The sequence below is a fragment of the Ochlerotatus camptorhynchus genome, unplaced genomic scaffold (assembly GCF_037179485.1).
Source record: "Ochlerotatus camptorhynchus isolate MF236.1 unplaced genomic scaffold, CSIRO-AGI_Acam_v1.1 ptg000503l, whole genome shotgun sequence".
In the NCBI taxonomy this organism is placed as follows: domain Eukaryota; kingdom Metazoa; phylum Arthropoda; class Insecta; order Diptera; family Culicidae; genus Ochlerotatus; species Ochlerotatus camptorhynchus.
In genome coordinates this window covers 4,747,333-4,758,693 of record NW_027040988.1, presented here as the reverse complement: position 1 = coordinate 4,758,693, position 11,361 = coordinate 4,747,333, and the positions used below count along the sequence as shown (strand labels likewise).

The 11,361-nt window shown below is 42.3% G+C and overlaps 1 protein-coding gene across 2 annotated transcripts in view; it reads right to left on the bottom strand.

Moving 5' to 3' along the window:
- Window positions 1-1,014: 1,014 nt before the first annotated feature.
- The window catches only part of alka (alkaliphile), a 152,550-nt gene continuing 142,203 nt past the window's right edge, over window positions 1,015-11,361 (bottom strand). For both annotated transcript variants that reach the window (XM_065235792.1, XM_065235793.1), the window contains 3 exons: window positions 2,426-2,722; window positions 2,135-2,364; window positions 1,015-2,069 (listed from right to left, as the gene is read on the bottom strand). In XM_065235792.1, coding sequence (XP_065091864.1) covers window positions 1,614-2,069; window positions 2,135-2,364; window positions 2,426-2,722 — 983 coding nt within the window. In that variant the 3' untranslated portion in view covers window positions 1,015-1,613. The remainder of the gene's footprint in view (window positions 2,070-2,134; window positions 2,365-2,425; window positions 2,723-11,361) is intronic.

The following is an 11,361-nucleotide window of genomic DNA, read 5'->3' as shown; positions in this document are numbered from 1 at the left end:
CAAGTCACTGATGTCTTATGACTATGCTCAATCATCTGTTAAACAGGCAACATTGGTATTTCTGGCGCGTAGAATAGAGCAGAAAAATCATGGCTACTATGTCACACAGCAGAATTCAGTGTTGCCCCCAGAACAGCTGCTTCATCATACCATGAGATTATCAATATCTTAAACAATTAATAACTATTTGATATCACGATTGGCTGAAAAACAATATTCGGCAAAGTTGTAGCTGAGAAAATTTCCAATAAGGATAGAACCTTCTAACTGCACACTATGTAAAATGGTTAGAAGACTAGCATTAGCATTAGCATCGAACAAGTTGCACAATATCGTAGGTGGTACGAATTCAAAACTATTAAGAGCAAGACGGATTTCTGTAACTGGACAGATAGTAAGTAGGAAATAAATACTATCTCCCAGATAAAGAAACATCCCGCTCCAACAGTTAAGGATTGTCCTGGCCACGTCCTTACAACTGGTAGGGATAGGAAAGGTATGTTAGTCCAACATTTACTTAAGAGAGATGCAGAGAACTCTACGGCCCCTCATAAATGTCTCGGGAATTTAGGAATTATGTTAGTAGGGAAGGTAAGCCCAGTCAGTGTTGCTGGCATATGTAGATTTTTTTTATAAATTTGAAATTACTGTCTGCTGGAATAAAATGAAGATATAACATGGTGAACTCACCATCGTTGTTACATTCGTAGCTGAATAATAGGAAGGAATTATGATGTGTTGAATATATTTTTTTTATTGATAGAGGGGAAACCCGCGGGAGTGAAAATAATTTAAATACCTCTTCTCCCGTAGGCACAAAACCTCTATGTCTTTTCAAGTTAAATCATAATCAGTTACAAATTTCAACAATAAAACATTTTTCAAGTCGAAGCAATAAAGTTAGCAGATTCAAGATGATGGATGAAATGTACGATAGATGGCATGGCAGAACTCCCGCTGAGGTGCCCACTATGTAAAATGGTTAGCAGACTATGCACAAAATGTTTAGTTTTCCCATAGTAATTTCCATATAAATTTCAAATGGTTTGTGCCACGTCAGTTTCTTACCAAATGAGTTTAAATTTTGGGTGGCTTATCAAGACCTGATTTGAAACCTTTTGAGCACTGTGGAGCAAAAATTTCAAATTTTGCATCAATCTAACGCCGATATGCACGTCCACACAAACCAGCATTTGAAAGCCCATTTAAGATGGAAGGCATTACGAAAAGGGTGCTGATCTTACGTTAAAATTGATTCAATTTAAAGAGCCCTACTTTTCCCTACTCTATTGAGCTGTGTCATATTTTTGTGATAAGATTTGTCTTTTTTTACGATTGGAGGAATCTTGAATATTACCGGAAAACGAGATATCCGCGTAAATTGGTGACTTAATTTTAAACCGGGTCGTCTCGAAACAGAAAACCAGCTCAAGCGCCCTCCTACAAGTTGAGGTGCATCGTGGATGGAAATCAGATAGCTCGACTATCTAGACCAGAAGAAATAGACGGAAGCAGCAAGACATGGACAAGGGTGCAGGAGTATAGTTTATAGGACAAGGGTGATTCTAGATAAGAAAAATTATTAGCCCAGACGTCTATGGTTCCATCGTCGATCAGGACGTTTTGAAAATCAGTATTGGCCAGTAGAGTATAACGAATAGGAGAAACAGGCCCGGAAATATCACACGCGACATTTTATCAATCTCACGCCACATAATCTTTTCTACACCGGTGTCCGTGTCGGTCCACGCCACCGATAGAATGCTTTGCCTTCGCGTTGGTTGTTTGGCTGGCGGGGGTTGAGGTCCTCCGTTGCCCTGCAGGGACACCTGTCCCGGGGTTGTGGGCGTTTGTGTTGGCTTTCGAGGGCGAACGTTCACCGTGCCGCCCTCCCAGTTGGCCACCGTGGCACATTGGCCCTTCTCCATGGCACTGATCCTCATTGGAAGTACTTTCGGTACCTTGTTCACCTGATATTGGTATTGCACGTCCAGCACTTTGACGACTACAAACTCGGCCAGCGCAGAGAACACAAACATCATGCAACCCGCCATCCAAAGGTCCAGTGCCTTAATTAGAGGGAAGGAAATTATTGAACATGGCCATAAATAAATAATTGCTTCGTGTGTCTTACCTTCACATAGGCCACCGGAGGAATATCTGCTCGCATTCCGGTGAACATCGTTACGAGTGTCAGCATACACGTCACCAGAAGCGTCACTCGACCCGGAATGGCATCTAGCCCAAGCCAAAAACTGAACCAAGACAACATCACCACCAGGGTCGAAGGTGCAAAGGTTTGGATCAGGTGGTGCCCTATCTGTCGTTCGAATCGAAAATATACTGCTAACCGGGAAAAGTTACCTGAAAACGGTAATCGGTAGTAGTCGTTTTCGGTTTCTGACCAAATTGTTCATAATCAAACCGTATTTCTCCGGCATATAGCCGTCAGTCTCCTCCAGCTGTAGTGGCTGCCCCAGGTTGTACTGCAGCAGCTTGAGCTCCGGGTTGATGGTGACACCGTTGTCGGCCCATTTGAGTCGAATTTTCTGATTGTGATAGGAGAAGCTTTCGATGTAGATTGGACAAATTTGGATGTCCATCGGGTACAGCTGGAACTCCATCTGACAGGCAATTATGGCGTGCATCATACAAGCATATCGAACGGTCGAATTTTTGTACAGTGTCACCGAGGAGAACTTGTGCGTGAGGGTGGCGATTTCTGGAAGTAAAATCGAACAATGGTTTTTCATTTGATAGTTTGGATTGAAGCGCATTTGTGACATTGTGCTGCTATGTGATTAGAAATACTGCATACTACATACTAGTATTTAGCATGATGGACCACTAAACAAGATGATGAACTCAATGACATACATCGGCTACAGTCTAACATTTCAAAATTCAACCCTGTCCTCTAGAATAAATTGTATAATAATTGAATAATTACCGCAATTTTACCGTGGAATTTAAACTACAGAACCCGTGGATATGAACCTGATGGATTGATGGAGGCGCCAGGAGCTGATACAAAAGGACTGAAATCGGCTAAAAATCTAACGCTTACGCAACAAATGTGCAGCAGCCGCAAGCAGTGACATACATTCGGGGAGCGAAGCAAAACTACCGTCAACGCAAATTACGAATACGTACCTTGAAATTTGGAGTTTGCTTGTTACGGTTGCACTTTGGCAGTATAATGGTGTTAGATTTTTAGCAGTTGATTGTCTAAAGTCCATGATGTTTATGAATGCTATCCGCTTGAAGTGTAGTGAATTGGAAAAAGAGCTGTTGGCTCACATAAAAGTGAATTTGCATGATTTTTTTTTTAATTAGAATCGACGTAGGCCGATAACAATTTTCAGTTCACTTGGTCACCTTTCAAACAATGTACAGTGGGGATTTTGGCAGCAAAAAGGCTTGAAATTGTCTGCCGCTCAAACCACACATTGTAAGGTATGACTTCCTTTGGGAAAAATATCAAGATTTTTATTCTGCATATTTTCAATCGGCGCACGCGGCGATAAGTACATGTATGGAGCCTATTTTGCCCCAAAATCCCGTATTTTCTGTAGTTCTGTCCCAGTATGATACTTCACTGATTCAAATAGTCAGTACCTTTTATCAGAAATAGCCAATTTGTCTTCTTGTAGTCAGCTTGTGCCTTTTAAAAACTATTGATAACATTTATAGGAAAGCATGGGGTCAAATAAGTCAGATTTTGTAATAAAATATAAAAGTTTTCCGAATTTAAACTCAATATTAAAAAGTAAAAATAAAATAGATGCTCAGAAAGTGGATTATAATAGTCTAAAGGACAAAACTGATTCAAATGCATGTTTTGAGCGTATTTTTCCCGGTATCTCATATCAAAACAATTAACTTTTTTTGAAAAATTTCTGTTGATTGAACAGTTTCTGCCGCTGAAATGCTAACACGAGATTTAGGTTTTCTTGCGGTATAAAGGAATCCAAGCATCAAATGTTCTTGTTTTCATACTGTGTACGAACAAATAAATACATGTTTAGCGCCTGATTTACCCCAAAATCCTCTATAAATTGAAAGCATTTAAACTGGTTTATTGGCTAAATTAGACAAAAAATTTCTTTGGAAATTTCCAAATATACCATGTAGAGCCCAGTAAGTGAGCTTTGATTAACTATTGGAAACATTTAAAGGAGAATGTGGGGTCAAATAAGCCATGTGTCAAATATACAAGTTTGCTCATTTTGAATGGCATATTAAAAATAAATATGTACGCTGTACAAAATACTCAGTAAATTGGTTGCAATAGTCTATCAAATTAGCAATATGTTTAGCAATACACTCCCGATCATAAGTTTAAGGACACCCCCAAAAAAACATGACAAATTTGTTATGTTCATATCTCTGTCATGTTACGTCCAATTTTCGTTCTCTTTAGATCATTTGAACTTTCGTCGTAGGCAAATTTTTCAATATAATTTTCAAATTTTGTGTGCTAAAAGTTCACCTAAAGTTACAAAATTTTTCAAAATTTACTCTGAAGAATTGTGACTGATTTTCGCAGATTGGGTTGGCCAAATTTTGAAATAAAAGTAGTAGTAGAACATTCACGCTATACCATTCATGCCATTCAAATAACCTATGGAGATCGAAAATTGAACGTCAAATGAGAGATTATTGAACAAAACATATTTGCATGCTTTTTTGGGGGTGTCCTTAAACTTATGATCGGTAGTGTATGTTTAGACTGCCAATCAAAGATGGTTATCACTGCTCAGTGACAACCATCTTTGATTGGCAGAGCATATAAATCACTTCATGATTATTCGAGATGAACCAACCAAAGGCTAATACTACTACTGACCTCTATGCTAGCTTAACGCGTAATCGTTATCATTCAGACAAGGAGGTTGATCCACTTCGGAGCGCTTGCGCCATCGAGGTGACGGCGCTGCCAGCAGACAGTGATCTCGACGAGAACGACGCGCAAGGTTCGAGGTGCAAAACTCGAACGCTGCGCGCTTGACAGAAACCGCTGCCTTCCTACTGCTGCTGCTACCTGTTCGCCCGCCGTCCGAACCGAAAATGAGTTGAGGCACAAAAGCAGCTCTGTTTTATAACTTTTCAGATTCAAGCAGCACGATGTGCAACCAAATGGTACTCGATTATGACGACTGGGTTAGGGGAGAACGTTTATTTCAAGAAAACAGTTTTGAAAATTGAAAAAGTGTTGATTGTAGCAAATTATGAGAGTTATTTCTTATCGATTGGTGTATTTGGATTTTAATTTCTTCTATAAATGACAAAGTTATAAGCGTTCATAACCTTACACCTTTTCGTGACGGTCGCAATTTTAGATTTTCGATTTACCCCCAGTAACTTCCCGTAAGACGTATTCTATGTCAAAAAGTCCTTGATCGGACCGGGAATCGAATCGACTGAATAACTATTTACTACCCTAATAAACAAATACCATAAACGAACGATAACCTAAATTGTGCAACTTTTACACATATAGTTAGGATGATACCTTGAACACGTCGTTAAGCAAAATAACCGTAACATTTTTATTATGGTAGTTAAGTTAATTGCCACGTTTTAACTAGCAAGTCTTGAACAAAGGCGGCACTCATCCTCGTTCATAATGTAGATATGGTACCACAACCTTTTAAAAAATCACCGTTCACCGGAAATCATGACACAAACGACTAAACACAGTTCAAAGTGCAACCGCGTGCAAATCCAAAATCGGATGCTATCCATCCGTATTAAGCGCAGAGCGTTCACGACCACATCCGATAACATCTACGACGTGGACGACATAAATGTAGACAACCACTGTGAACCGGTGAACGCAAAATGTGGATGATATGACAACGATCCGTGAAAAATGACGCGACATGACTAACGATTCTGCTAAAAAAACAGATCGGGGGTGGAGGTGATATGTGCGGCCAGAGCAAACAAATCAATAGCTCAAATCAAAAGTACTCACCTTGCTGACGTATTGATGTCATACAACTGAGTTTGCCACATAAAACCCTATTTATACCTTCATTTATAAAAGATTGACCTGCAAGTATGGTTTCGATTTTGGATTGGAAATTGGATCACTTTGAGCGTCGCGGTTTTTGATTTGCGGTGACAATTGCTGTTATTGCTAGTTATATATATTGTTGCTTTGCTGCTACATGTACGCGACAAAGAGGGATTGGTGTTTGGTGGTGATTTTTGCGGGAGGAATGTGATCCCTCTTTTATTGCCGCCGGCGGGAAAATGATGGGGTGCCAATTGATTTTCTGAGGGGAAACGATTGATGAGACACGCGAGGGAAGGTGTTTTCGAATGGGGGTCGTAAAAACAAAACTTTATCGTGTGGCAAAATTTAACTCAGACTAACGGGATTCGAACCAAGGTCTTGACGCTGCTGCCATGCGAGCATTCAAAAATAGCGCTTGCTTCAACTATTAACTAGTGTGATCGATTCACGTTTCGAAAATGTACAGGAATCCTTCTGAAAATTTTGCAGCACAGTGCTACCCGAACCGGAAAGGTGAAATGAAAACATGGAAAAATCCATAGCCGAGTGTGGGAGTGTGAGATTGGAGCTGGCTCATGTGAGGAAAACTACTTTTGACTTTGAGATAGCACACCCCGGTAGTCGTCGGGAATTTGAATGGAAGTTTAGAAGGTAAAGGTTATCGATGGCTTTCATCGGGGCAAATCGTACATATATTATCCGCGTCGAGTTTCGAGGAGTGAATTCAAGTTTAAATTTATGTACAGGAGAATCGCGACGGTTAGCATCGGTTGGTTGCAATGGTTATCCACAAGGTAACCAAACCAACCATGACTCTGGCCCACGGGCATCGATCAAAAGGGGTGCACCTTTCAGCAGTTAGCTAGCTGGATTGCCGTTGCAGCAAATACCTAAACTGTGGCAGTTGGAAAGGCTTTCTTCACCAAGTTATTGTGGCTTGTTTATTTTTGACTTTTCTGATAGCGCCGGCTGCCTTGCGATTGCCGATGGTTGATTTCGATATACATATATAAGTATATTCGTTTTACAGTTAAAACGAACCGTTCTGGGGTTGCAGTTTAAAGGCATTTGTAATAACGATATAACGACGTACAGAACGAAACAAAAATTGGGAAGCGCAAACTAAATGAAATGGGAAACTTAATGGCTAAACATTCAGTGAGTGCCGAGTGCAATGTGCTGGTTGAGCGGTAAGGTTTCTTGAGTAATTCAAATTTAGATTAAGATTCAACAAATATTATTCCACTTCCGGAATTCCCATATGTTTCTGAAAAGACGCAACAGCAATACCCTCTCCCGATGAGAAAGGTGACTAAAACCATAGAGGTAACTCTAAGTCCAAAAGGTTCCGAAGAAACGTGCTCAACTTTTTGGCTCAGCTCTGGTACTATCTTCGGTCCCAAGCTAATCGATGCACCCCTCGAAACATAGTAAAATCCACGAACCCCTTATTTTAACTGTCAAACTTTCATAGCGAATCAAAACAAACATAGTGTATTACTAGAATTTCGACTAGAATGGGGTACGCTTATAGATGTACTTGGGACCAATAGGCTAGTCAATTAGTGAGCCAATTTTAAATCGTTTGTCTCAAATGGTTGCTAATACCGAGGAAACTGGTTCGGTGAACGCTCAACCACCACCCCTAAGTGAACAGAACGCAAATTCTGCCGAGAATATCGGCAGTCGATTCCGCGCCGCGCACAAGAACTGAGTCTTTGGTCTGCACCCATAATAAATCCAATTGACCCAGGAGCTCAAGCTTAACGATCATACGATTCGCTGATTGAGGTTTGGAGCAATTGGAAACAAACCCCGATTTTTCCCGAAAAATCTTCTTTTTTAGCGACGAGGTCCATGTCTGGATGAACGGGTAGTAAATGCTTTTCTTATTTAGTTTTAAAATTGCATATTTAGTTTATTTTATAGAATTTATACGAGATAAAATTGCATCTTTTCAAATTTGGGGTGAAGTTGATAATGCAGGTTTTTTATGAACTGCAAAAATTAATAAGCTAGTATTTATACTAGATTTATGTTTGCTGAAGACGAACATAAACTAATTTTTCGTGATGCTAAACCGTTCATTTTAACAAAATCTTATTTCAGATTCAGATTCAGCAACCCAAAATAAAGATAAATAAGTAATTTTGCCGAACACAGTATCAGAAGAAATGATGATTATGATCATATTACGAGAAACAGTTAAAAGTTGCATATTTTATCACTTCTACATCGTTTGCTTGAGAAAATGTTTCAAAAGTACTGTTTAACACTACTTAAGGGGAAACTTATTTATACTTATTAACGTACTTATTTTTGACGTAGGACTACGTCTTTAATTTCTATACTGGGGGTACACTTTGTGAATACCGAAAATGAAACATAAAACAAAATTATGCAAGATTTTGAACATTAATAACTCAGCTACCCCTGGACCAATTTCAATAATTTTATCACCAATCGATCAGAAATATTTTTACGCATCTATAGCAATGCTTCCGACTGATGATTTTTATTAATGAGAAGCTATTGAAAAAGTGGCAATGTCAAGCATTGTTCAATGTACAAAAAGAAGTGATAATTTTATCACTGTTTTCATGAAATAAACGTTCTTCCCAAACCCAGTCGTCATAATCGAGTTCCACTTGGTTGCACATAATTCTGCTTTAACCTGAAAAGATATAAAACAGCGCTGCTGTCTGGCATCACCTTATCAGGCATTCTCTGCTTGATCGTCAAGCAGTTCAGTTCGGTTTTAGCTCGCTCTCTCGAGTTGTTCGAAAAGTTCGTGGCGATAGTGTTCGCGCTCTCTCTTTCGCGGTTTTTTGTGTGTGGTTGCCCCGAAATGGGGAAGCATCGCTCGCGAAGCCCCGTGAAGGAAGTTCGGGTTTACCTACATCCAACAGGTTTGCTGTTCTCCCCATGGATGGGAATATCCAGCCAGCTGTGACGGAAAAACTCAGCAAGAAGAGGAAGAAGAATAGGGGCCAGTCCGATGGCACGATTGGTCGCGACGATGCCTCTGCGACGAACGGAGATTTCGGTGACGCTGCCGAAAAAAAAAATGCTGCTGAAAGGTGCGCGGCAAGAGTGAAGCTACCTCCGCTGGTAGTGAAAAATGCCCATCTTAACGAGCTCATCGCGGATCTGGCGTCACTGGGCGTCAAAGCTGAATTCAAGTTGGGCAGAGTCGGCACCAAGGTGGTGCTCCGTACGAAAGCGGAGTATGACTTGGTCATCGCCCACCTGAGGACTTCCAAGGTGGAATTCTTCACCCACGACATCTCCGGTGAAAAACCGTTCTACCAAATTTCGACCCGAAATTTATCGAACATGAAATCAGGGACCGGTATAAGCTGGCCCCAAGCGCCGTCTATCGGATGACAAGAAAGGACGAAAATGTGAAGGCGTATCCGGATTGCCTTTCCCTGGTACACTTCCAGAAGGGAACGGTGACGCTCAACGCGCGAAAGCCATCCGCTCCATCAATTCCATCATCGTCCGCTGGGAGCCATATCGTGGTGGCCATCGCAATGTGATTCAGTGCCAACGGTGTCTGAACTTTGGACACGGCACTCGAAATTGCAACATCAAGCCACGCTGTGGCAATTGCGCTCAAAACCACGCCACCTCCGAATGTGCTGCGAATGAAACTGTGGCGTCAAAATGCGCCAACTGTGGTGGTGCTCACCAATGATCCGACAAGCAGTGCCCTAAACGCGAGAATTTCAAGCGCATCCGAAAACAGACGTCAACCAACAATCAACCGGGACGAAGGAAGGATAAGGCACCAGCTTTCAGGGCGGAGGACTTTCAGCCTCTTCATGGACACACGAATTCACGGGTGCGATCCGCCCCCCCCCCCCCTCAAGAAACGTCTGGATCTTATGCTGGACAAAGCTCTCCATCCCCCCTGGATTCTGTTGATAACCAACAGCTCAACCAAATAATCCCGATCTGTTCTCAGCAGATGAATTGATGGAGATTATCATCAACATGACCGGTGCTCTACGTAAGTGCCGCAATAAGCCCGAACAGATCCAAGTGCTCGGTAAGTTCATCATCCAGTATGGTGTCTAAACTGCAAACCGTCGCTACCTGTAACGCTTGCTCTGTAAGAGCTAAGCAGATTGAGCTTACCGACTTCCTCCGCAAGCACATCATAGACGTGGGTCTTCTAACCGAGACCCATCTAAATTCTGGTCAGAGCTCCAGGGGGGGGGGGGGGGGGTGTAGCGGTCATCGTCAGAAAGGACTCTGCCCCACATCCGCACTTCTATCATCGAGGCCGTTAGTGTGGAGGTGGAATCACCAACTGGAAACGTTCGGTTTATCGCTGTTCACTGCCCACGACAGTGTACTGCAAGCAACGGACTAGAAATCCAATTCAAGAACGACCTGACCGCCATCACCCGTACTAGCTCCCGATTCATCGTTGGGGGCCACCTGAATGCCCGCCATGAAGCTTGGTGGAACTACCAGCGGAACCGGAACGGATGTCTATTGTTCGACCACGCACAACATGGGCTCCACACTGTGCAGTTTTCAGACGAACCAACTTTTATCGCTCCGGCAGGAAATCCCTCCACCCTGGATTTTTTCCTGTCGAACATCGGACTATCCAAGCCGGAGGCGCACAACGATCTCAGCTCCGACCACCAACCGGTGGTGACTGAAGTCGGTGTCAACGTGGTTCCTGCTAGAAGCTGCCTGCGTAAAGACTACCACCATGTCAACTGGGTGCAGTACGGACGAATGGTGGACAGCAACATCGATGAAAATCCACTGCTCGACACCGTAGATGACATCGACCGGGCGTTGGAAGGACTCCAACAGACCATATCCGTGGCTGACGAGACATGCATTTGACAAGTTCCTGTGAGGGGTAAGTTTGTTGCTATTGATTCCCACACCCAATTATTGATTCGGTTGAGAAATGTGCGTAGACGCCAGTTTCAGAGGACTGGAGACCTGGGCAAAAAACGTGAAATGGCCGATCTGAACAGGCAGATTGCTTCCAGAATGGACTCACTCCGAAATGAAAGTTTCGGGCGTGTTGTCCAGAAATTGAACGACCGCTCCAGACCATTCTGGAAGGTAGCCAAGGTCCTGAAAACTCATCCCAAACCCGTTTCACCTCTCAGAGTCAAAAATGATGACGATCGGCTTTTAATCACCCCACAGGAGAAAGCAAATACGATCGGCGAGCATTTCGCTTCATCGCATTTGCTTGTACTCGACTATCCAAACCAAAGTCCGCTCGAAGATCAGGTTGCGCAATGCGTTCAAAACCTAAATGCCTCCCCTTGAGCCGTGCATCCGGTGGATATGAT